At 53.2% G+C, this 27,210-nt stretch overlaps 1 protein-coding gene across 1 annotated transcript in view; it reads right to left on the minus strand.

Annotated features, from left to right (window-relative positions):
- TBC1D22A (TBC1 domain family member 22A) overlaps positions 1-27,210 on the minus strand; it is a 319,915-nt gene that overhangs the window by 26,041 nt on the left and 266,664 nt on the right. Inside the window, exon 12 of the mRNA XM_060165087.1 lies at positions 10,786-10,881. Within this exon, the coding sequence (XP_060021070.1) occupies positions 10,786-10,881 (96 nt within the window). The remainder of the gene's footprint in view (positions 1-10,785; positions 10,882-27,210) is intronic.

Consider the following 27,210-nt stretch of genomic DNA (forward strand, 5'->3'; position numbering starts at 1 on the left):
CCGCCACGCGAGAATCCTCACATCTGAACTTCAGTGAGGGCCGCGTAACTAAAAAGCTGACACTGTCTCACCTCAGCTCTCGTTAACACTCCTACTGGACCCCGGCCACGCCCGGGGCTCAGGAGCACGTAGCCCATCGTGACAGGGCGAGCAACGCAGAGCCTGAGAATCACCACCGAAGGGGTGACAGCGCTCGTCACGGCATCCCCGCAAGAAGAAAAAGAAAACCGGGCATGGGGAGCAGGTGTGGATAGGTCCCCGGCTCTGCCCCGTGGGCGCTGCCGGCTCAGGCTGTCCGTACAGGGATGTGCACTTTCACTCGGGCCCAAGGCCAGGTGTGGCCAGGTGTGGCCTGGTGACGCATGGACACAGAGCGGCACGCCGGCTCTCCAGGTGGCAGTTAGCGGCCTGGGTGCAGCCCCGGGGCCACCAGGCCCAGCAGGGCCCCGCGGGCTCGGGTTCCATGTGCTCATCCCCCAGAGAGAGCAGGACCCGCCGCGGTGAGGGCTGATTTAATAAGAGCACAGCCGTGTCTGGGGACGGTCGTGGGACAAAGACTCCCACCTCTGTTCTTCAAACGCCCACGGAGAGGGCAGTTCTTAAAGGGACACGACCCGTGGGAGGGCAGGGGCCACCAGGGGGCTAGGTGGAGGTGGGGGGCGGGAACCCAGCGAGGGGTGGGGACAGCCAGCTCCTGCCTCCCCTCCCACTCGTCGCTCGCTGAGACTACCACGCACACCGCCACCCACAGGGGCCTGTCCTCGGCGAAGACGGAGAACTACAGAAACATGTCGTAGACACTGGCGTGGCAGGAGGGGCGGGCGGGCGTCAAGGAGAATCCCTCAGATCGGCAAGTCGTCCAGGCCTGCGCGCGGCGGGGACGGCGGGGGGTGAGGACCACCTGCCCCAGAGACAACGCGTACCGGGCACTCTCCGAGACCAGGAACCGCGATCGGCAAGTCTGGCACGTGGACGGTCACTCCCTCCGCGGTCCGGCCCCTCCCGCCCCGCAGAGAAGGTGCTGCCGCAGGCCTCGCACTGTTCCAGCGGACCACGAAGCGGACGTGGCCTCCTGCCAACACTAACGGGGCCCGTCCCTGTGATGGAAAGGAGCCCGCGGCCATCGCAACGAGCGCGCAAGAGGCCGCGGTACAGAAGGACCCAAGCCGACTCCACGTGCGGCCACGGGGTCGTCTCTCTTCCCTCCCGCCACGGAAGAGCCTTCGCTTCTCCGGGCTACAAACCCAGCGCCGGCCTCTACGCCTCGTTCACCCTGACCCTGCTGGCTCACTGACGGGTCCCCCAACCCACCGGCGCAGGGCACGTCTCAGCACCGGATGACACGGCCGGCAGAGCTCCCATCCTGTGAGCCCGGCCCAGCCCCTGCCCTGCCCTGCAGGCTTCGAGCCCCGGGCTTGAGGGCAGGCAAGGTCCACCTGCCTCCTGAGATGCTCGGCCCGGGATGCCCCCCGCAGCTCCCCGCCGTCCTTCCTGTGTGGACAGACACTTGTCCCAGGTCACGCTCCCCCTCTGCCATCGCGGCAGGGGGCGGCGTGGTGGCAGAGATGAGGATCCCTGTTGAAACTGCAGGGTGGCAGCAGGCCAGGGCCCAACACTGCAGCACTGGCAGCACTCAGGTGGGCCTCGGCCACTCCTGCCACCTGCCCTTCCCAGCCAGGCCGCCCCTGCCCACCTGCCTGCCCTGTGGGGCGTGAGCGCACCCAGCCACGGCCCTGCCACCCACCCGGCACCGTGCGAGCCCTCTTTCCTAAGAGCTTCACGATGGCACGCTAGACTGCGCAGCAAGGGGCCGGCACCCCTAGGGCTCCTAGTCAGGAAAGGTCCCAGCTGACACTCCATCCGCCTCCACGTCCATGCACACCCACACTTCAACAGGCGCGCCACCCACGGGAGCACAGGAAAGCACAATCCACCGGAAGATTAGGTTTCAACTGACCCGATTTTGTCTTTAAAATGTCTTGAAATGATGAAGAAAGAGACAATTGATCTTTACATTGACATTTCCTGACATTTGCTGCTTCAAATGAACCCAAGATGAAACACAAACCGTTGGAGGTTAACCCGTGGAAGGCCACTTGGCAGAGCAAACTCAGTGCCGCTTGACACAGACGCACACCTGCCCTGGGGCCATTCCTCTGACCCAGTGGAGGGGATGACGCCAGGGGACTAATTAGCTGCCTCCGGGGACTGAGTGCACCGCGGATCAAAACAGCAATGGACTTGCCCAGGAGGTGCTGGAGCTCCAAACGCAGGCGAGCAGGCCAGCGCTGGAGGCGAGGCCGTGACCCCACGCTTGAGGCCTCAGTGACGGGGCGTCGGGTGGCCCCCCCAGGGGTCCCCACGGACAGAGGGCAGGAAGATCTTCCAGAAGGTCCCGCCGACTCCGCCGTCTGGTTTCAGAGCAAAGGGAAGGAACGGAGTGGGGACGGGCAAAGGCGCGCAGAGGCGGCCCCTCCATCCTGTCGGAGGCCCCGAGACCTCACGGCCGTGGACACCCCACGCCCACGGGGCAGAGGACACTCGCCGGGGGTGACGGCCCCGCAGGTGTGAGCACAGGCCGTCTCCGCTCCACCCGCTTCCACGCTAATTCCGAAACCGCGCTGATCTTCAAAGGCCCGGAAGTCCAACCTGACAAAGGCTCTAGCTGACGAGCATTTACATGGACGCCTCTGGCAAAGCAAACGCATTCCACGGGGCTGCGGCCAGCGGCTGAGCACACCGGGCGCCAGCGTCCAGGCCGGAGGACATGTAATGGGCGAGGACAGGTGAGCGGTGAGGTCGCTTGGCCCTGTGTCTGCACGCTGAGCCCGGCTCCGGCTCCTCAAAGCTCAGGCTTTGGACCTTGTTGTCTTTCTTTCTGTCTTTGTAAATCAGAGATGCCCCAGAGATTCTTTTAATGGCTTTACTAGTAGGCTGTTTACCAAAGATCCCAGAAGTCTGCGGTGAGGGTGGCGTGCTGAGTGCAGGGCCGGGCCAGGGGATGGGGAGGCCAGCTGGGAGGGGGCTTGAAGGTCATGTATTGGAATCCAGCCCAGTCTGCACACAGATCCCGCATGGTTATTGAGAAATGACCACTTCTAACCCCTTCTCTGATGGTAAGGAACTGATGACTTGGCAGAAAGAAGCCTGGTCCACTGAGTACAACACAGGCTTTGAGGGTGACCAATGGGCTAGACCAGGCGGGGCCAGAACCCTCCACCTGGCCAAAGGGAGGGGACCGCTGGGGCGCTGTGCGCAGCTTCCGAGCCGCCACGGGCAGGCGGGAGCACACCGGTGGGCACTGGGAGTCCTCACATGAGACGGACACACGTCTCGGCCCTGGGGACCACGCGGTGTGCATGCCTGTGTCTGCATGTGCACATGCGTGTGAGCTGAGGGACAGAGTCTGTGGGGATCCCGGTGCAGTGGGACCTGCTGAGACGCCCAGAGGATACTGAGGGACCTTGGAGCCCAGCGTCACTGAGCAGGGCCCCCAGCCAGGCACCTCACAAAGGGGTCTCACCTGCCTAAGGTGGGAATGAACCCGGGTGAGAAACCATGCTGACTACTCACTGAGAAGACGTGAAAATACAACAGACATTCAAACAGGAAAATTAAGATGTCTGTAATTCTACTAACCTAAACTAAATGATGCGAACACCGTGACCTGCTTCTGTTAAGTCTTTTTTAAAATTTTTATTTATTTATTTATTTTATTATTTATTTGGCTGTGTTGGGTCTTAGTGGCAGCATGTGGGATCTAGTTCCCTGACCAGGGACTGAAACTGGGCCCCTGTACTGGCAGCGTGGAGTCTTAGCCACTGGACCACCAGGGAAGTCCCTGTTAAGCCTTTTCATTGCGCATATAAGACAAGCAAACTTGGGATCATTTCTACATGTATATACACATGTAAGTATATGTATGCATTTTATATATATGTACACATGTAGGTGTGTTCCCTATATGTGTAGTGTATAGATTTGTAATGTTGAGCACATGTACACATATTTTACATACACATACATATGCGGGTTATGTTTACATGTGTAGATCATGTGTGCGTCTTACGTGTGTGTACATGTATGTGCTTATACACGTGTATATATAGACGTGTGTTTTATACATACATAAGAGGGTGTGTGTTTTACATGCATGGACATATATAGACGTGTGTGTGTGTGTGTGTGTGTGTGTGTGTGTGTAGACGTGTGTGATTTCGGATCACACTTTTCCCCCCACATAGGAATATCCTGAGAGCACTTTCTAACCTCAGTGACTATTACTTGAAGATGTGATTTTTGGTAGTTAGAAAATATTTCAACAGCGACGTACGATAATCCAGGGCACCTTCTGCCAACGCTGGATACTCAGGCTGTTGGCAATTTGTTTTCCCATAATTATAAGCAAGCGGAATTACCGGATCAAAGGTAAGGCTCTTGGGCTTCCCTGGTGGCGCAGTGGTTGGGAGTCCGCCTGCCAATGCAGGGGACACGGGTTCGAGCCCTGGTCTGGGAAGATCCCACATGCCACAGAGCAACTAGACCCGTGAGCCACAACTACTGAGCCTGCGCGTCTGGAGCCTGTGCTCTGCAACAAGAGAGGCCGCGACAGTGAGAGGCCCGTGCAACGCGATGAAGAGTGGCCCCCACTCGCCGCAACTAGAGAAAGCCCTCGCACAGAAACGAAGACCCAACACAGCCAAAAATAAATAAATAAATAAAATTAAAAAAAAAAAAAGAGTAGGGTTGGTTCTTCCTTTCTATTAAACTCAGGAGAAGCTACTGAATCTCTTAAGACCCCCCGTGCCTGGATGCCTCTGGTTACTGCTAGGATGTTACAACAACAGTGAGCAGGGCAGCATGCACACAGCTGCCCTGACCTTGGGGGCCTGGCTGCAGGGCTGCCCCTGGCTGGCATCTGGAGCTTGGCTCCTGCAAGCTGGAGCTGTGTCTCCGGGGCCAGCCTGCCAAGCCTGCCTGCACCAGCCACATGGCGCACGCTGAGCACTGGCTGTCCTTCCGGGATCTGGAATTTTGGTGGGCAGAGGGTGTCTCCACCACCTGCCCCAGTACCAACCTGGGGCCTGGGCTTCCATCAGCTCCTGGAGGGAGGCGGGCTCTGCGGGGCTCCGGCAGGGAGGACACTTCCTAAGCCATTGATTTACTTTATCGCTGGTTCCTTCACCGCCTTTTATCATAAGCTGACTTATTTTTCCATCTCTAACTTCTTCAGTTACAGAGTTACTAGGCTTTTTTAAAAAAAATGTTTTTAAATAATAAAAGGCATTTCGCCCATGAATTTGTTTACAAGCCCAGCACAGGCCACACCCCACGCATTTTTTTTTTCTTCCCTTTGCTGGTCACCAATTATTAGGGCGTTTCGAATATTTTGTGATGGGCCTGATTGAGGTTCACTGATAGAAGAAGGGGACGGAGAACTGCAGATGTGAACTTTACAGACAGTAAAGCGGAGTCTCTAAGGTCCCATGTTTCTCAATTTATTCTATAATTACAGGATCACTTTCATCTTGACCCATGTATTCTGAAGAGGGCTCTCTAATTTCCAGATGCTTCATTACTCAGGTTTAACTTTATTATCTAGTTTTAAAGGATTATGCTCAGCAAATGCAGTCCGTATTATTCCGGTTTTCCAGATTTTGACAATTTTTATGGTCTAGATCAGATGATTAATTTTGTAACTGCTCCACAAACTCTTAAAAACAAATGCATCTCTGTAGGATGTGAATTCAGATCCTCCCCAGAGCTTTTAAGCCGTCAGACCCACAGCAGCCTCGTTTTCTATCTTCATCAAATATTCTGAGCCTCCTCCTGCGGCTGCTCCATTCGATGTCTTTCTGTTTGTAAAGTTTTAGACTCAGGTTTAACCTGCAGACAGAGGGAGACTTTGACAAAGTGAGGCGTGGACCACCGCGTCCAACACCCCAGAGCCTCCGCCAGACAGTGTCTAACAGCAGAGGCACCTCTGAGCCGTGGGCCGCGCTGCGGACTGTGGCCGCCTCCCCCTCGAAGTCAACGGGAAGACCGCCAACCTCGCTGTCCCCGAGTCTGCGTGGGCTGCCCACCCGTCCCTCTGGGTTCCACGTGTCTCACACCCTGTGGGCGTGTCCACCTCCCACCCCAGGTCCCGCCCCCACCCCCTTAGGGCTCCTCCTCCAGCCTTACGGCCCCACCGCCTACTGCATCGGGTCCGTTCCCACCCCTGGCTCCCCTGCCCTGTTAAGGAAGCCGCCTGGCTCCCTCGTGCCCTCTCAGGCTCCTCTCCTGATCACCACCCACACCCCGACCCCACACGCTCAGCCCCAGCTTCGCTAACTTCCTTCCCTTGCAGAGGAGGCCGGTACCTGATCCGCTCTAGATCCGGGTCCCCGGTTCTAGCTCCCCAACCTGCTCCCGCACCTGGTTTATTACTCCCATCCCTGACCCCTGGCCTCACAATACACAACGCCCTGCTGTCCCTGCCCAGTCCACCCCCAGCCAGCCCAGCCCCTCGTGCGTGGAAACGGAGTCTCGTGACAGACAGCACAGGGCCCAGCGCAGAGGGAGGGCCTGAGGGGACATCAGAGGGGCCAGGGACATCAGAGCAGACAGAGGCCTCCCGCTGGGCACTGCCCCTGCCTGTCCCCACCTGGTCCCCACCGAGCGGCAACCTGCGAACACAGGAGACAAGGGGAAGGGCCTGCACGAGAGGAGGCCCCAGCTCCAGGGGTGCGGGGCATGGCGGCCACCACTCACACACTGAGCCCCCTCCGTGGACCGGCTGGGGTTTCCAGGCGGGGCCTACACACCCAGCCTCACCCTGGGCTCACAGCCTCGGGGCTGGCGGCCACCACGCGTGCACGGGAAGCCGTTTCTCCCCACGAGGCTCGTCGTTCACCAGCAAATACGCAGCAGCCGATTACCTTCTCAGAAATATTTACAGACCTCTGAGCTCCCGAGGTCCCTGCAGAGAAGGTCCCTGATTGCACTAGAAGCTCCACGCTCTGTTTACCACAATTAATTGCTTTGTCTCCTCTGCGAAACAAAGCACTGTACGCTGCTGCCTCTTTTGCATCTAAGGGACTTGGCCTCCTCTAAATCCAGAAGCACGATGACAGCTCCTACGTGGGGAGAAACTTCCATGTCACAAAGCACCTCTGCAGCCACGCTGCCGGGTCACCCCCGGGAGGCAGTGGGGTAGGAATGATTCCCCCGGGTGCTGCTCTCCCCACCAAGCAGCAGGGCCAGGGCGAACCAGGCTCTGCGGGCTGTGAATGAGGACCAGGGGCCCACACAGGGGCTGTTGGACCCCCGATGTCCTGGGACACCAGGACAAACTAAGCAGCTCGGACTTTGGGGGGATAAACTAGAATGATTTTCTAGCGTTGCGTGTTACCAACTGTTTTATAAGCTGCCCTTATGAATCAGACAAAGAACCCGGTAAGGCCAACACCTCCAGCGCACCTGCATCCCCGCCGGAGAGGAGGAACGATCAGGGGCACATGGCAGCTCTGGCTCAGGACCTGAGCCCAGCCCTTCAAAGGCATCTTCAGCCACGTGCACCCATCCTCTCTGGGCCCCAAGTTCTTACTGTGGGGCACCCCACAGAGGGGAGGGACCAGGTCAGCATGCCAGCCGCACCGCCAGGGGACACAAGACTGGGCACAGGGGGCTCCTTCCCCCACAGGCCCTACAGAATCTGGTTAGAAAAAGGCAGCCGGGGAGAATCAGGCTGCGGGCGCTGAGGCTGGGACTGCCGTGGCTGGCGGGGTGGGGACGGGGCTGGGGGAAGAGGCCGGCTTCGGACACCCAGGGTGCGGCACCTGCGGGCTGCATTCGGGCAGAGCTGGGGACCCGCAGGACAGACGGCACAAGGTCTGCCCGGGGGACAGCGAATCCTCGGGGAAAAGTACAAGGTCCCTGGGGCACCAGACCTCAGGGCAGGAGTGACCATCCGCCCCGGGAGGCGCCTCCCTCCAACCAGATGACCCGGCGACCCTCCCGGAGTCCACAGAGCTGGGCGCAACCAGACCCCTGGGCTGGGCAGGTCTCAGAAGCCGAAGCACACGAGAAGAGGTGGGACCTCAACTTCACTGAGCTCCTGGGAACTGGACGCAGGAAGCCAAGCCCATGCCCCCCCCAACTCCGCCAAAAGCACCCACACCGCTGGGCGTGCCGAACGCTAGGAGGACTCTGTCTTCCTCCTGAAGACGCCCCTCAGGAAATGACTGTTCCCACGGAGATGACACAGCAGTGTGCAATTTCACAGTTCTGCAGAGTGAGGGCCTTTAAAGCCTCTTCCATGGATGTTCCACTGTTGGACTCTCAAGCTGTCTTCCGTGCACACAGAATCATGTTCCTAAAACGCCACAATTGCACACGCAATTGCCCCGTGCCCACCAGGGCGCCAAAGGTGCTTTATTTAATTTGTTTTCTCTTCCTGTTTACTTTCCCATTCAGTTCAATTCCCCACAATGCAGTGTGTTCACAACACGCCCTGCATCCAACCCTGTGACATCCAGGCCTGAGTCCATCCTGAGTTTGGGGGAGAATCAACCTCATGGCTCCTCCGAGGTCTGGCGCACCGGCTGCTGTGCCGCGCTCGTCCCCTGGCCTCGGTGAGCCTCGAGTTAAGAGAGCAGGGCCCTGAGGAGGCCAGCAAAGCGTTCTAACCAGCCGCCTAGTGGCGCCCTCCAGTTACAACACGGCAGCATCTCTGGCCAGACAGCAACACGAGAGCGAGCGATGGGCAAGGGGTTCGTCTTTACGTCTTCCAAGGCCACCAGGGACGCAGTCACGTCAGGTGGGGCGGCCACACTGCAGAGCCCTGGGCAGCCCTCCACGGGCTCCCACGCGTGGGGCAGGAAGACGGGAAGGCCAAGCGGGGCGGCCCAGCACCACCACCCACCCGTGGGCACGTCCTCCCACCCAGCTCAGGGACCCTCGCGTCCAGGGCCGCTCCTGGTGGCCCTGGACCCTGGCAGCACCGTCCCTGTTTGCGGAGCAGCAGGAAGAAACGCAGGACAGAACCCTTTGCACGAGGTCACTACCAGCTTCAGGTCCCTGTCCCCAGCCGGGACTCACGCCGGCGGGCGAGGGCCATTTCTCGGGCACGCAAGGCTCAGGGGCCGCCCAGTGTTGGGGGTCACGAGCGGTTCCTGGGACAATGACGAGCCTTGGGCTCAGCGCACTCCCTACACTCTTTCCGAACCACCGCCCCCCACCAGGTGCGGGCCTCGCGAGGGCAGTGATGTCTGGCTGGGGCCTCCCGGAACCGTTTCCCCAACCAGAGAAGCCCCAGCGTAACTGAGGCAGCAACACCTGAGCCACCATCAGCCTGGGGGACTCGGGCACCTGCATCACCTGTCGTCCAGGTGAGAGCTGCCGGGCGCAGGTGTGGACGCTGGCCCGGGTCACCAGGGAGGCGGGGCCCTTCTCCCTTCCAACCAACGGCCCGGCCGGCCTGCGGGCTCCCCCGCACCTCCATGGACAGCGGGCCCTCAGGGGGCCTCATCGGACGCCCGTGGCCATCCCCCCCTCACTCGGCGACGCAGGCCGGCGCCGGGCTCTCTCGGCACCGCCACGTGCCCGACGCAGAGCGACCCGGGGGGGGCCGCAGGCCTCCCACGAGCGCAAGGGGGCAGGGCAGGAGGCTGCCTTCTCCCCAGTTCACAGACAGCAACCGGAGGTGGGAAGAGGCGGGGCGGGGGCGAAGGCCGCCCTGGAGCCAGGCTCCCACAGCGCAGCTCCCGCGGGCACGGCCGGGCCCGGCCTGACAGCAAGGGCAGGAGCCGGGATGAGAAAAGGGACCAGGTCTCGCCATCTAGCACCTCGGGGCGGGGCAGGCTGGGCGCTGGGCTCTGCTGGCCCGGACAGAGGCCCTCCCCGTCCACCGTCTCCTGGTGGCCGAGATGGAAAGCGCCTGGGCGCTGCGGCAGGGCTGGGTGGCTTCCCACGGCCCTCGGCGGGTGGAGCAGGGTCCTCAGAGCGTCTGACAAGCATGGGAGCTAAGGGGCCACGGGCCAAGCGAGCTGCCCAGTGTCACCACACTGTGGCCTGGGACAACAGGGCCTCCTTCCCTGTCCCCTCACCTGAAAGATGAGGGGCTCGAGGAGGTGAAGCAGCCAGAGAGTGACCCCCAGACAGTGAGGGGCAGAGCCTGGTTCCTGGTCCCCTCCGCTGGTGTCTCCTCGCTGCACCCCAGGCGGACCGCCCTCCCAGAGGTCAACACTGCCCACAGTACCACCGCACAGGCACACCTGGGGGCGGGGACGGGGTGGGGGATCGGCCCACCTGGAGCCCCTGGGTCGAGCACAGAGCCTCTGATGGATGGGGGCGGGTGTAGCTCTCCCACGGAACCGCTGAGGAAACGTGGCTCAGAGAGGCTAGTAACCACCCCTGGGTCACACAGCTACCAAGTGCCGGGTAGCCAGGCCATGCGATCACGCGGGCAGCCCCTTCCCTAACGCCCCACTCCCCACGGCTGCCACGAGGCTCCCAGGAGGCTCCCAGGAGCCCCCGGGCCATTCTGCTGAGGACACACGCCGGCCGGCTCAGGAGGTATCTCCTGGAGTCCATGACAGCACGTTTAATAAGGCCAGTGTTGGCAGAGCCCAGGCCCCACGTGATCTGTGCCCTCGGCCGTGGAGTCTCAGGCAGCAGGTCAGCGGTGATCTCAGGCAGCCCGTCTCCAAGCTCCTCCACAAATAACCCTGTGAACTAAATCTAATACACCTCTCTCCCAGCGGGAAATCACACTCGGGTTCTTCTGAAAAGGCATTTACTTACTTGAAAATCTCTTTCTTCCAGTATTTCTTTCCTCCATCTCACGAGAAAAGCAGCACACACGTACAGGTGGAAATGCGCGAAGCCCTCAGGTTCCGACTGCAAGAGAGAACAGCCGAGAAGGTCAGCGTGCAGCCCAGACAGGCCGGCCGGGAACACAGAGCGGGGCCGGCGTGCTCGCTTTTTGACTCAAGGCCTCCGCTTCTAATTCTCATCTCATTAAAATAAGGACAACTTTCTCTCTAATCGGGCAGCGGGACACAGCGGATGTGCCCGGCGACCGGGTGCTCGTTTGCTTTCTTGCACGGATGATGGGCAGCAACGATAAAAGGCCAGTCCGAGGGGCCCCCATTCTTGCACCGCGTGAGAAGGGACCCGTTTTCCCCACAGAGGCCGATCACTCAGCCCTGAACGAAAGGCAAGAGCAGAGCAGGCGTCCAGCCCGGGCACCGCCCGGAAACGACGCTGACCGGAAGCGGGGGGCAGCGAGCATGCTGCGCTCCCCCCGAGTGGTCACCTGCACCCCTCCTCGCTGCTCCCCGCGCTGCCAGGACAGACCTGGCAGTGGGCAGGGTGGGGAGAGGCAGACCCAGGGAGATGGGATAGAAGACCACGGAAATCATAAAATCCCAACTCGTTAGTGAGTTGGGACAAGGGGGTGCAGCACAGCTGTGAAAAGAGGTCAGATGCCAGATGGTCTGACGGCTGAGCCAACAAAATAGCCGATGAATGCGGGACTATGGGGTAGGAGACGAAGAGGAACCAAGGGTGACACCAACGTCCTGGCCTGAAAAAGCGCAAAGAGGAAGCCGTCGTTTCCTAAGAGGAGGAAAGGTTTGCGGGAAAGGGTGCGGGAGAAAGTGTGTTGACGGGAAGGTCGTGAGTCTGTCCTGTGGACACGCACCTGATAGGCCCCGAGGGGAGCTGTCAGGCAGGCAGTGGGACAGATGAGTCTAGGGCGTGTTACCGAGTCCAAGCTGGCTCTGCTCGCCGCACGACAGGCCAATACATCGGAGACGAGGTGTTGAGGCAGGGAATACGACTTTATTTGGAAAGCCAGCAGACCGAGGAGACGGCAGACTAGTGTCTTTGTAAAACCATCCTATCGGGGTTTGGATGCCAGTTTCCTTTATAGCACGGAGAGGAGGAGGAGATGAGAAGTAAAGTGAAAGGGCCGTAAGTTTTGCAAATAACCCCTGGAATAATGGCCGGGCTCAGGGAGGGGATGTGTCTGTCGACTTCTTCTTTCTTGTAGCCAGCCATCCACAGGTGGAACAGGGTCCGGATGTTTCCCTGAACAAAGGCACTTTGGTTTAACATTCAGGGGGCAGGGTTCCCCAAGGCAGGCCACTGTGTATAGACAGTATCCTTTTAGTGAACAAAAGCAGCGAAAACAAAGGTTAAAGTAAAAGAAACAGATGCAACATGTAGTCAGAATTGGCTCTTCCCTGTTACAAGTGCAAGAGGATGGCCCCACGGTCCAGGCCACAAGTTTACACTGAGGGCCTAACGGAACGAGCAGGGAGCTGGGAGGAGTGTGAGGTGCTGCCAGAGGGTCAGGTAACACGAGCCCGGGGAGGTGACTGACCACGGGGTTTAGCCACATGGAGGTCACTGGCAGGTCACACTGCCTGGAGTGTTAGAGGGTGCTGAGGAGAAAAGCCAGAGACGGGAGTGTGCTTCCGCATCTGCCCTGTGCTGGCCGAACCGGCATCGGCACGTTGAGCAGAGCTGCTGCAGTGTGGCGGCATCCTCGCCTTCTGCTTCCTGACTTCACAGCGACCCGACCACTGCTTTGCACCTTACGTGCCGGAGAAGGAAGCTGTTTCACACTAGAACTTTGTGTAGATAACGCGTAGCGGGTTGGGTGGGTGCCCTCCTACTCCTAATTTGCTAGAGCTCTTATGGATGGTTACAGAATTTCATCAGATGCTTTTCCTGAATCAACGGAGACAATAAGATTGTTTTCCTTTAATCTGTGAACGTGGTGAATTACATTAGTATCAGAGTTTCTTTAATGTTGAACCAACCTTGCATTCCCTGTAAACTCAATTTGGTCACAGTAAGTTATATTTTTTAATCACAGCTGGGCCCCGTTTGCTGATCTTTCATTTAGGATTTCTGCTCTCACACTTACAGAAAACTGGCCTCTCATGTTCCCTTCTAGAACCATCCTTGTCTACTTTAATCATGAAGGTTGTGTTTGTCTCTTTCCTCCTCCTCTTCTCAGAGTCTGTACGAGACCGGGATACCTGTCCTTCGAAAGTTGGCTAGAAATGGGCTGGGCATGAGGTCTTCTTTGTGGAAAGGTCTGTATTCCTGATTCAATTTCCATATGATTATAAAACACTTCAGACTTTTTAAAATTTTTGAAAACTTTTCTTTTTGTAGGAATTTGCCACCTACAAGGTTGTTCATAATATTCTATTTTTCTTTGAACCTCTGCTGCATTTGCAGCATCTAGACATTTCTTCTAAAATCATTATCCTTCTTGAAATGCAACCTTTAGAAGATCCTCTAATGAGAGGTCTTTTGGCAGTAAACCCTTTCAGCTGTCATCTAAAAATGTCTTTATTTCATTCTCATTCTTGAAAGATAGAACTGTTGGTTATTACTTTTAAAGATGTTAAAAATGACATCTTTTGGCCTCCACTGTTTAAAGCTATCAATCTGTTTGTCATTCCCTTGTAGGAAATCACACTTTTCTTTCTGGCTGCTTTTGAGATACCCTCTTTGTCTTGGATGTTTTGCATTTTCTTTATAATATTTATTCTGCTAGAGGTATCCTGAGAATGGGCTGCTTTCATCAGTTTTGGAAAACTGTCATCCATGATCTCCTATCAAACACCCATCTGCCCCCTGACATTCTCTGCATTTTCTCAGAACCCAGGTTAGGCAGGTGTGAGGTCTTTTCACTCTGCTCTCCATTTCACTTAACCTCTCTTTTTATATGTTCCATCTCTTTGTTTGTCTGGGAGAATTACTTTCTTCAAATCTTTCCTCCAATTTACTAGTCAACTCTTCAACTGTATCACAATTCCTGTTTAACTCACCCATTAAATTTGCGACTTGCTTCTCTTCTCAGACCTGCTTTGTAAATCACGAGTTTCCCTTTCCTCCTCCTTTCATCCACTGTGTTCCTTTTTATCACTTTAAACATGTTAAACTTATTTTCTAGCACATCTCAGATCACTTTGAAGTCTGCAGTCTTTGTAGATCTCTTCCTTGCCGTTTGTTTTCTCTGCTGAGTCCTGCTCTTAGTGGCCTGCCTCCTAGCGCATCTCAGATCACGTTAAAGTCTGTAGTCTTTGTAGATCTCTTTCTTGCCGTTTGTTTTCTCTGCTGAGTCTTGCTCTTAGTGGCCTCTGCCTCCTTGTACTTTAGTGATTTTCCCCCTCTTGGAGCTTACGTTTGATGAAATAAAATTATTTTTAAGGCAGGACAAGAAATGTTTTAACATAAAATTCTCTCTGCCAGTCTGGGCCACTACCCCTCTTTAGTGTGCACTGTGCACCTACGCTACCCATGACCCAGACCTCCCAAAGGACACGGGCATGCCTGCTCTGTCACAGAGAGCAATTTTCTCGTGGCACCAGCAAGGGAACTCCTTAGGAGATAACGTTTCTTAATCCTGTAAGGGGTCAGGATGACCTACTACTCGCCTTGTGCGTGCAGATCTGGACTATGTAAACTGTCAATACGTCCTTTGATGGAGTATTACTCCTTCTCTCAAAAAGGTATACAACTGTGTTTTAACTTCTAACTGGAGGAACAGTCCTCAGAGCTTCTGAAAGACTGTCTCCCAGGTTATTATCCTCAGGTTGGCTCGAATAAAATTCTCCATTTCTTTCTTAGATTGACTATTAATTTTGCATCGACACGTTCCTTGGAACTTTTATCTGTTGGAATTCTTTGAGGCGTGTATCAAAAATGGTTTTCTTTGGGGAAGAACAACTTTGTGCTTGCTTCTGCCAGAGCCTAAGGGCACTATTATCCCAAGTCTACTTTCAACTAAATTTTCAGCTTGAAATTTTGTAAGACAAGTAACATGAATCGGGACTCCAAACTCATGTGAATGCAGGACTGTGGTCAGATATTCCGAAGGGAGGTGTCTTCCTTCCTCTTCCCTTAACTTCCATGGCCAAGGCCAAGAAAGGCGAACAGCAGCACCTGTTCAGTCCCTGTACAGGCTCCAGGTTTGTCTCCTGCCTGAGGCTCATTGCAACCAGGCAGAAGGCCCTGGCAATTAACTGGCAGGTGCCCCTGGGGGAAGGCCTGCTTTGATGTTGCTCCCTTATCTCTCTCGATTTACATTTTCTCCAGATTTCTCCTATACCATAGTCTCTCTTCCTTTGCAGTTACGTTTTTGAGAAATACACCAGCAGCCTTCGCTGTATCCTGTGATGGAGGGGGCTCTTAATTTGCTTAACAACCTTTATTTACCGGGGAGTGCAGAGGTCAGCCTCAGGCCAGCCCTGGGACCCATCCTCACTCGGAATTCAGGAGGTTGGGCTGTGAATCCTGCGTCCCCATAAGGTACCCCCAGCTGGCGAGCGGAGTGCAGTATACGCCACGCGTTCACAGGAACACAGCATTCGGGGAAAATGGAGTTTTACAGCTTCGCTTAAGTGGATTATTTGTCTTCGATGACTTGGTAAATTATATTAAAATAGCAATTTAATAAATAAAACATTCATATCCTAATGGAAACTGGGCTTCTGCTTTAATGAAGCTTAACCTGGGCGTCGCCATCGCTGCCCGGATGAGACGAGCCTAGGAGGCAGGCTCTCCGCGGCGGACGCCCACACACCGCAGGGCCTGCCACCCGTGCCCACTCGGGATGGGGGCCTCCATCGTCTTTGGGATCTGACACGTGCAATCGGGACCTTCCCGACTGGTGCAGAATCAGCCACGTGGACCAGCCGTTTCCAAACAAACCCAGGGAGGAGCCGGCGAGCACGCAGAGAGCTCTCCAAGGGAAGAGGATGCGCCTTCGGGAAGCCCCCTGGGCAGCGGCCACTGCTGGAGGACCACGGCGCCGACCCCCTGGGAAGCACAGCGCTGCGGCCATTTCAGAGCAGGCTCTAGGGAGGTGCCTGACCCTCCAGTCCAGGCCTTCCAGCCGCCACCGCACAGGGCCCAGGCTGCAAATCCTTATCTCCCATCTCCCCAGGCTCCAGACGACTTGGGAGGGAAAGGAGGCCAGAGAGCTGGAAAGGCCACTCAGCGGTATACCAGGACAACAAGCAGGCCTTCTGCCTTCGTGGCGGCCCATCACCTCTGAAGAACAAGCCTGTTAGCAGAGTCTCCTCCTAAAAAGCTCACCCTCGGGATTCTGAGGCTGGGGACCCTGGGGGTCAAAGAGAAACACCGGTCCTATAACAAATGCCCTTTTTCAAAAATCATCAATCTCTCTAGCTGAGGAAAAGACAATTCACATAAGACCCCAGATGCACTTGAAAATGACCATCTAAAAGCCCCAATCCCATTCCGGTCGGATCAGACATCTGAAGTCTCAGGTCTTAAGATTTTTATTACCTCCAATCAACTGTGTCTAGCAAACCAGACAGCAAACCCAATCCCCGCTCCAAAGAGAAGGCAGCAGGATGATGGATGCCCACGTCACTGCAGGGGACCCCCGGCGCTCAGAGCCCCTCCCAGGGCAGACGGAGGAGAGGAAAGGACACCCTGACAGGCCAGGACTGCAGGCAGGTGGGCAGCCTTTGGGTGTGTGGGGCCCATCCCTGTAGGATGTTCCCTGGGGGAGAGGTGGAAGCACCCAAGAATGCATCACACCAAATAAGTGCAAGACAGCCGTGGGAGAGACGCTCAAGTTCTCTGAAAGACATCAAAGGAAACCTAATAAACAGGAAGATGCACCGGGTTAATGGACAAAACTTTCAAACCTGAAAAGATGTCAACTGCCTTCCATTGTAATTTATAAATCAATGTATTTCTAATAAAAATTCCAACCATGTTTTTTTGTGGAACATGAAGCATATTCGAAGGTTGATGTTGAAGAGCAAAGGGCCGAGAATAGCAAGACAACCCCACAGATGGCCAGATAAGGGGAAGATCTACATCCACTCCCAAGACATTCTGTGAGACTGATGAAGACCATGTGATCTGGGCCTAGGACAGGTGGGCCAGGCGAGCAGAGACCCCAGGCACAGGCCCGTGGTAATGTGGGTATTTGTCTTTGGCAGACAGGGTAGGCAGACCAGCTGGCGAAGGATGGATTATTTGATAAATGATACTGAAATAACTGGCTATCCATATGGAGAAAGTAAAATTAGGTCCCTACCTCATGCCACACATATGCCCCAATTCAAGGTGGATTACAAAGCAACCTGCAAGGCAAAACCTTAAGAGCGCAGGCATCAATTTTTAAAAAAATCAGTAAATTTGACAACACAAAAATTTAAACCTTATGTTTGACAAAGGCACTATAATTAAGGTAAAGGTATAAAGCACAGACTAGCAAAGGATATCTGCAGTGCATATATGACTGACAAAGGACTGTATCCAGTATCCAGTATGTGTGTGTGTGTGTGTGTACACACACACACACACACACATTTTTTTTTTTTTTTTTTTTTTGCGGTACGCGGGCCTCTCACTGCCGTGGCCTCTCCCGTTGCGGAGCACAGGCTCCGGACGCGCAGGCTCAGCGGCCATGGCTCACGGGCCCAGCCGCTCCGCGGCATGTGGGATCTTCCCAGACCGGGGCACGAACCCGTGTCCCCTGCATCGGCAGGCGGACTCTCAAGCACTGCGCCACCAGGGAAGCCCACACACATATTTTTTAATCCTCCTAAGAATCAATAAGAAAAAGACAAACTACCTAATTAAGAAAATGGGCCAAGGATGTGAACAGGCCTCAAGTGGTCAGTAAAAATAGGAAAAGCTGCTTATACTCACTGGTAATCAGGGATGTGCAGAGCAAGACAGGTAAAAGAAAGATGTCAGTTCTTGTTTTTCAAATGGGCAAAGCCTAGAAATTGGGAGGACTGCAGAGTACAGGAGAGGACGTGGGCATGCTGGGCGGAGCGGTGGGGGGATGCACCTGCTGTGAAGAGCCTGGTAATATCAAGATGTTTGCATCCTGTAACCCAGAAAAGGCCTGTCCTAAACAGAGCATCTCCTACACCAGGGTATAAGGAGACACACACAAGAACGTTAGGATTGAGCGCTGTTTGTAACTGCAAAAAACCTAGAAACAGCTCACATGTCTTTCAACAGGAGATTGGATAAATTATAACATATTCATACAGTGTGAAACTATAAAGAGTGAAAATAATGAAAGACAGCTACACCCATCAACATGAATAAGCATTAAAATATAAAGCTGAACACAAGAAGCAGGTCACAGAAGAATATTTAAGTGTGACGCCGTTTACAGAAAGTTTCAGAATATCATCAAGATCATAACTATTGTTTATAGATATATATGTATGTGGTGAAAACGAAAAAAAAGCATGTTTAGAAATCATAAAAACCAATTTCAATGTAGTGGTCACCTCTGGAGAATAAGGAAGGAAGCTTCAATGACAAATGTGAAATTTAATTTTTAAATAAGTAATAAATTATCTGAAACAAAAATGAAGAACGAACTGTCAGATTTGACAGAGCTGTGTAGTAAGTACACAGGCATTCACTGGATTATTAGCTACACTTTCTGTATACTTAAGACTTTTTAAAATTTAGATAACTAATAAGGACCTACTGTACAGCACAGGGAACTCTACTCAGTACTCTGAAATGACCTATATGGGAAAAGAATCTAAAAGAGTGGATATATGTATATGTGTAACTGATTCACTTTGCTGTACAGCAGAAACTAACAACATTTTAAATCAACTATACTCCAATAAAGTTTTTTTTTTAAAAAAAAGGCTTTTTATAATTAAAATAAAAGAAACAGACTGGGGACTATATTGCAGTGCTCTTTTCTGGGGTCACTGGGTGAGGGACCACTAACTCCTGTGGCCCCAGCCCAGCCTGGGGCACCTGTCTGGCCCCAGCCACCTCGCTGTCACTCAGACTGTGGCCTCAGGTGGATTCTGACCTCCATGACCTTGGGCAACCCCTGCTCATGTCTCCTCCCAGGGCCACAGGCACAGGGGGCGGGGGGCAGCCCCTAACTGCCCTCCGTCTTCCCTTTGACCTTCCTTCTGAGACTCTCCTCTGCCCTTAAACCAGCGGGGCTGTTGGCATGTTTACACTCTTACAGAGAAGGCTTGATTTTTGACAGAAGCTCAGAGGATGAGAACTTAATGCAGAAGAGCTGTCCCCGGGGGCAACCCGGCCTCTCCCCTCTCCTCCAGCTGCTGGCCAGAGGCGGAAGATAAACCCGGGCGCTCCTAACATGAGCTTTCTTCAAACTGCATGTCAGGTTCCACAGTGGATCTAGTTTTGCTTATAAAACGACAAAACGAAAGTTTGAAATGACTACACGATTAACTAAATGCAAATGACTTACAAGTGGAGTACACTTTTCAAAACGCAGGCAATCGGGCAAAGAAACAGCTTTCCTTCTGTCTTTTATAGAGAAACTGTGATAAAAGGAACAACTGTTCACCTTTAATCCATCATTAAACTTTGCTTATAATTTCTGGCACTGAAGACTTCCCTGTGTACACGTATTTATGTAGATGGATTTCCGAGGCCATTCAAACGACAGGAATTGTTTCCCATTCTTTGTGCGGATCCGAGTGCACCAACTTCAGCTGTGCAAGCAAAATCTTTGCTATGATTTCCTTTGAAATATTCATCACCAGGCCAGTGCATTACACAATTACCTACCAGGAATGCAGAGCACGGCCATCTTAAGATTCACGCCAACGCCCTCATGTTTGGGGCCCGGGCTGCTAATGGGACTGTAAATCACGTTTCATTACGGAGCCAGCTCCTGAGGCATGAGTGAGCTGGTGCTCGTCCAGCCGGCCTCAGAGCGACTGATCTATTAGCTCTCGCCAGATAATTCAGGCGTGTGTCTGTCCACGTCTGAGAACACTCCAAATGGCTACATGACAAAGGTCACGGCCAGTCCACTTCATTCCAGGAGTCACTGGTTGGGTGCTCATCCAACAGGGAGGGCTGGTCTGGGAAAGGGAGACCACCTGCTGTCGCTCTGATGTGTCAGCAATTCCCAACTGAAGTGAACATTTTAAAGCCGGAGAAAGCAAAGGTAACGAAGAATACTGAAATATTCTTTTACATTCCTAATAACTGTTTATTCCTTTGTTGATGATGTATCAGGGTTCTCTGGAAAAACAGCACCAAAAGGATGTGTGTGTGTTGGGACAACAGGACACACACATTTATATATATATACATATATATGTGTATATACACACACACACAGACACACACACACATACATATGCATAAAGAGACTGACTACAGAAGCTTGGAGAGTCCAAAATCTGCTGGAGAAGCCCAGCAGGCTGCAGGCCCAGGGAAGAGCTGATGCTGCAGCTGAACTGCAAAGGCCTCCTGGAGGCAGAATTGCTTCTTGCTCAGGGGAGGCTGGCCTTTGTTTCATTCAGGCCTTCAGCTGATTAGACGAGGCCCACCCATGTGACGGAGGGCAATCTGCTTTATTCAGAGTCCACCCATGTAAATGTTAATCTCATCCAGCAACACCTTCACAGAACCATCCAGAATAATATTTGACCGAATAGCTGGGTATCGTGGCCCAGCCTGCTTGACACACACAATTAACCATCACCCAGATCACGGTCCATCTTCAATTCTGAAAGGGACTCTCCAGTGCTGTGTTGCTAGGTCCTTTTAACTGACGAACAACTGGTTTAGGTATTCAATTAGTCAACAACAGAAACAACAAGCTCCTACGGCTCACAGAGCCATAAGGGAGAAGTTGATCCTTAAATGCAGACAAGGCACACCAGCGAAAACCAGTTAAGAGCCAAACAAACAATGGCTTTGATTTAAATACGTTGGCACAGGCCTCAGGACAGACACACATCCCCCCAGCACGTGCGCTTGGAGCAGACTGTGTGCCACTCGGCCCCCCCCGGAGCACGGGCCGCTCGTCACCTCCAAGAGACATCAGGCGAGGGGGTGCTCACACCACAAGTTCACAAGTGCTGCGTTGCCTGCACATGCCTGGCTCCTTTATGGATGAAATCAAAGGCATCCTTTGAATGCTGCTCTGTCAAAACTTCGTGAATTATACAAGCTCTGGAGAACTGCGGGGGCCAGAGCCAGCACCACATTGTCACTGACCTCAGCTGTCCTTCTTACGGCCCCTCCCATTTCCCAAATTTAAACATTGCATCCATCCCTGATGGCCTGGCATCTTTGTGAGACCATGAATCACGGTCTGGACTATGGGCACCCCCTTACAGGCGTTTTTGCTACCCTGTCCAACCTGATAATCCCTACTGTTGTTTAAAGTTTGTCAAGGGTGTTCCTGGCAAATTAAAAGGAAGAAGATCCTGCTGTGGGTCCTGATTATTTTTTCCTTGAAGTGAGAAATGACATCTCACCAGTTAATAACTCAAAGCTTCAGTTCTCTCCGTAGACCAGACTGAGCCAAGAGAGCAGGAAGGTCAGAGCGAGCTGCAGCTCTCGGTGAACAAGCCCATTGTCTGTCCACAGCCCTGCGAGGACGGGCAGGCCTGCACGCGTGCCCGTCCACAGGCTGGTACCGGGAGAGCTCCAGTGGCACACCCTGCCTGTGTGGCGAGCATGTGCTCGGGAGCTGGGTCCCCCCCCTCACCGCCCCCGTCTCCGCTGCAGCTCCGGCCCTGGCCTCCTCCCCGACTGTCTCCTGAGGCTCCTCCTCCAAAGGCTCCTCCTCCAAAGGCCCCTGCCTCTGCCCGCACCTCCCCGCTGCCTCCCCTGCGGCCTCTCTCGGCCGACTCGGAGGGCTGTGCAGCCTCCCTCCCGTGCTCAGTGCCATGTCCCCACGATACGCCAGGACACGCGTGTGCAGCCCGCTCCTCTACCCCCGCCCTCTGCGCAGACACCGGCCCACGGGGACCCCTCTGCCCTCCTGGAGAGGGCAGCTGACCTGGTCCCAGCTCCCGTGCTGCCTCGGCTGCCAAGTGCTCGTCTAGGAGCGCAGAGCGCGTGTCTACTCTCGGGGCGAGCTCCGGGAAGGCCAGGGTGACGTGTCTAGGCGCACAGCACAAAGCCCTGTGCCCGGACAGGGTCAGAGAATGAGGCCGACACCCCGCTGCGTACCTCATGGTGAGCACGAGTGTGAAACTTGTTAAAGACGGACAGACAGCTTAGCTCCAAACAAACCTCAGGCTCCTCGATGGAAAGGGAGGGCTGAGCCAGACACCTTCTCAGGCCTCGGACGGCGGGACAGGCTCCAGGGTTTGCACTGCGAGGGCGGGACCCCGAGGGGGCGAGGGCCACGAGTCCACTCCCAGAAGGGTCGTTTCTGGATGCCTGCCTCTGTCCACTCGCCCACACGGCCATCAGCCTCACGAGCGGTTCTCTGTCAAGCCTCACTCTGGTAGTAAACGAACGAGGAGGATTCTGAGAGCAGAGGAACTCGTGGCCTGTAGAGGCCCCTGCAGGCCCCGTGTCTGCCTGGACGGGGGAAAGATCACTCATTTGCTACAACAAAGCAACAAAGGACGCTGACTTGAGCCAAGATGTTAGCTTTTCCATCTCCTTGACTGGCATTCCCCAAAGTTACTCAGCCAGGGGAGTACGCGGGAGGCAGACGGTGGTGGTGGAGGTTCACGGGGGCCACGCACACCCTCCACCGATGATACTGTCTGAAACGAGAGGGCGCGAGCTTGGCTGGTCCCCAGACACCCCCAGCTGACGTGGAGCTCCCCGCGGGCCTCCCATCACCTGTGCCCTTCATGCCAGCTCAGTGCTTGGCATCAGATGTGCCTTGGAGCCCGTCGGGTGGATGAGGCTGACTCAGATGGACCAACAGATGTCCACTCTCAGCGTGAAGCAGAAGCAGAATCTCAATCTCCTGGTCACAGGCCTGGACCCTTCATTCTTAACCAGCTCCCAAGAGGCTGTCACACAAAGTGAAATCCGAGAACCACTCGGGCTGTGAGCTTCTGGGGACGAGGACCTGCCTTCCCTCTGCCTGGGTCTCCCCCAGCAGCTAGCGCACTGTTTCCACGCACAGCCGGTATTTGGAAAATGATCAAAATACCGAGTGAATGAATGTCAAGTCCCAAGTTACGGACTAAGCTCATTGCTTCCCGATGAGTGAACATCCTCAGACCACCAACCTTGAGTCAAGATTTATATCAGCCCCCTTGTAAATAAGGCTGTGACTAGGACTGTTATTGCTTTGAAACTAATTTGAACAAAAAGAATCCACATTCACCTAATAGCCATTCTCTAGGGAATGCCCAGATTTAGCAGAAAACATTGACAACAGAGAAAAGAATTTCCTGTGAGCTAAAACAAGGAAAATTACACAGACACCGCGCAAACTAAGAAATGAGAAAGAGTCTGACACGATGCGACTGTCCCCGTGTCGTGTCCAGTGGTCCCGCCGCCATGACTACAGGACCACTCTACATCCTTTCAGGGCTTGTTCCTTCCAAACTCCCTCCCCCAGGCCAGGCCTTCAGAGTGATTTCTAAAAACATTTTATAATAAGACTTTTCAAAAACTCCCCAAACTAGAAAGCACAGAATAAAGGAGCCCATGTACCCATTCTTCAGGGTCCACAACGATCACATGTGGCCAAACCTGTTTCACCTCCTACCCAATCCCCACGCCGCCCACATGCTGTGGGAATACTCTAAGGAAATCCCCGTCATCACAAGTCATCCATGAAAAGCATGTCACCTGTTCCGTGGGTGTTTCCCACTCGGGCTCCGGCTGGCGAGTGGCACCTGTGTCCCCTTCCCCAGGATGTCCTGTGAGCTTGGGCTTAGACCCTGAAGCCGGGGCGGAGTCGGATGCAGTTCTGTTTTGCGGGAACTGATGGAGCAGCGCACCCTTCATGCTTCCCATCAGGCTCGTGGATTCTGCGTCTCTCCTTCACGACACTATGACTGATTAGCGGGTCCAGGTTTTGCCAGACGGATCCATGCGTTAGAAAGTTCCCTGCCAGCCACCTCTGAAGATTTTCAACGCCACTGGGGAGAGTCCTTAAGCTGTTATACGATTAGGGTGACAATGTGATTCCTTCCTTCCCTCTGCATTTATATCCGCTTTTTTTCTGTAAGGAATAACTTCTCCTCAAAAACTATCTGATTGCCAGAAGAGCACAATACTTGCTTGAATCGTTCCTTTTGTTTATCAGGTGATGCTGAGCTGGTGAGGGTTTAATTTAGAAATCACGATGAATTCATAGTTAATTAACATATTTGGTTTATTTTAATCCACTGCCTTCATAATTCTGCCTGATGTTCAATTTTCCCCTTTCTGACCCGACCCCAGAAGCCTCTAAGAGGCCCCTTGCTTTCTTTATGATGAGGTGCTCCAGAGTCATCTGGAACATTTCCTGCCCTAGACCTGGGACTGCGTCTTCTCCTAAGGAGCCCTGGTTCCTTTTCACGGGGAATGGTGGAGACTCCACAGGTGCTCATTTACACCGGGTTGATCACTGGACCCAATAATTTTCAGTGGAGGAAGCTAGAAGATGTGGTTTTATTTCTTTCAAGGAGAAGAGAATACATCGCAGGTTCACACTGAGCCTTAAATCATATTTAAGATTATAGCGTTTTTCCTTCTTTGATTTTATGCTTGATTCTCTTTTAGGTTAAAAATCTTAGTTCCCGTAACATTATCATAATTACTATTTGCTTTACCCTAATGCATGTATTTATGTGTAATGTGTGTATATAAACAATAGTTTCAAGATAGCACTAATGTTATTACTAACAATATGATTACTGAGTAGAGTTTTAAAATTTTTTTGCAATTCTTTTTGTGCTTGAAATATATGCTACTGGGACTGTGCACGCAAGTTGCTCAGAAGTCTATTCAAAGTAATCTTGCTCTGTGTGATTAGGCCACCAACTCAATATAGAGTTAGGTTCATGTTTTACCTTTTAATTTTGTGCTTGCTTTTTAAGGCCCACTTGCTTAGGTTTAGTTTGGTTTTACACTTATGAAAAGCAACACATGATTCCACAGTAAAAACCTCAAACAGGGTGCATTTGGAGAAGTCGGGCTGCATCCCTGTCTCTCCACACCACCCATCCTCCCCATGAAGACCACACCTTTTCCACTAGGTTCTGGTTTACCCTTTCACTGACTTTTGTTTATAAGTAAACATGTGTGCACTCAGGAAAAGGTGTGTGTGTGTCTGTCCGTCCGTGTGTGTCTGCGTGTCTGCTCATACACTCCCAACCAACAAGTGAGGGCACCCACGCATGCTGTCTGTGCCTTGCCCCTCCCAGCAAACAGTACAGCCAAGACGCCCCCAGCCACGCGTAGAAAGCCCCCTCAGCCCTCCTCACCCCTGTGGGGTGCACCAACCCCTGGGAGTGTCAGTTTAGTCAACCAGCCCTGTGCTGACAGACATCTGTGGGGCTTCGGGCCTTTCACCGTTACAAACAGTGCTACAAAGGATAGGCCCTGTGGAAACGGCATTTTCTATTTTCTCCAGCTTAACTTTCGGATGGCTCCTGGGCCAACAGGGAAGAGCCTGTGTTGTTGGCAAGAGAACAACAAATAGCCCTTGTATGCATCCTTCCTGGGCCCTGCTTTCGACCCGCTGCAGCTCTGTCCTCACCTCACCACTGGCGGCCCACCTTTCTTACCAGCTTACGGGTCAGTCACTACCGGCTGACGGCTCACCTTCGGTGGGCGCTGGATAACCAATATCGCTGCATGTATACTAGCGGTACAGAGGGACAAGGGCCTACACTGTTGTTTTCTCATTGAACCTTTTGCCGAGATAACTGGAGATCCACGTTCAGTTGCAAGAAATAATACAAAGAGACCCCATGCTTCCCCTACACAGTTAGGGGCTACCCTTCTAATCTGCAAGAAAAGGAACACTGATCGACCCCCTGGCCTGGACCCCGTGTGGCTCACACAGCTGACGGCACGAGCTCAATGGACACATCACGGTCATCAGATATTCCACACGGGCTACTGAGCCGAGGCGTGTAGTGGGCGCTGGTGGGCTGAACATTTTTAACCTGGAACACGATTTTAGCTTCACCGTTTAAATGAAGATTCCTTTGCTTTGCACATTCACCAGCGCACAGGTATGTGGACGCAGGACGCACGTGTATCCATGTGTGTGGATGCAGATGCTGGTGTGACCTTTTCTAAACAGAGTCCAGCTATTCTCCCATCTCTGGGTTCCTGGTGAATAAATATTAATTTGACCATGAAAATTATACTGTTCAGATCCTTGGCCATTATTTTTTTTTCTGTTTGACAATTCATACACTGATAAGAAAGAACTAAAGTTCTCCATTACAACTGTAATCTTTCTATCAGATTCTGGCTTTATGTTTTCTTATCTCCGTGACTTAGGACATATATATTTAATATTGTTTTGCTACAATAAAATGGCTGTCTTTAATTAACTCAATACAATTCCCTTTAGTCTTTTTAATCTTAATGTTATCATTCCTATTTTGCTTCTGCTCGAGGTCGAACGGGAGAGCTTTGGCCAGCACTTTATTTCTAATCCTTTTATGTCCCAAAAGGAGGAATAAATGCTAAGAGGAAACTTCAAACAAAATCTGACAAGTATATTTTAAGATTTTACATGAATGAAACATTCATTGAATCTGTGGGTATTTAAAGTAAGAGTTTTGGTGCTCAATTTTACTTTTTGGAAAAACTCAATTCACGGCCAGCTATAAATACTTTGATGTTTTACTATTTTTAAATTGTTTAAGTAAATGTTGAGTTAACACCAAATATTTTTTACATATATGGGCGTAAAAGCTTACCAACAGAACCAGAATCCTTCGGCTTACTATCCATTGTTTAAGAAGAAAACTAACCTCTCACTGGGGAACTTTCTCCAAAGCCAGCCCAGCCCTTTCCTTGACATTCCAACCCTTCCAAGGTACACAGTGTCCCCAACTGTGTGTTCATCACTTCCTTGACTTCCTTTATCTTTGCACCACAGTCGTTTCCTTCTGGATCTGAATTTTAGATAAATGTAGCACAAGGTATGTATGGCTGGAGGACATTTATTTCATTCAACACTACGGCCCTGAAATACACGCCTGTCACTTCCTGCTGCCGCAGACCATTATTGCTTTCCGTGCCTCGCTGACACTCCACAGTTTCTTCATCCACACCACTGCCGACGGGTCTTTAGGCTCGCCTCCATTTCTGGCTCTTACAAATCAGTACTGCTGGGATCCTCGTGCACGTTTGTAAGAGTCTCTCTAGAGGACTGGTTCTCAGACCGCTGTGTGCTCCAGAACCACTCGGACCCCACCCCGCCAGCACATCTGATCCAGGGCTGCTCTGGGACGGGGCCCG

This window comes from Lagenorhynchus albirostris, chromosome 11 (assembly GCF_949774975.1).
Source record: "Lagenorhynchus albirostris chromosome 11, mLagAlb1.1, whole genome shotgun sequence".
Classification (NCBI taxonomy): domain Eukaryota; kingdom Metazoa; phylum Chordata; class Mammalia; order Artiodactyla; family Delphinidae; genus Lagenorhynchus; species Lagenorhynchus albirostris.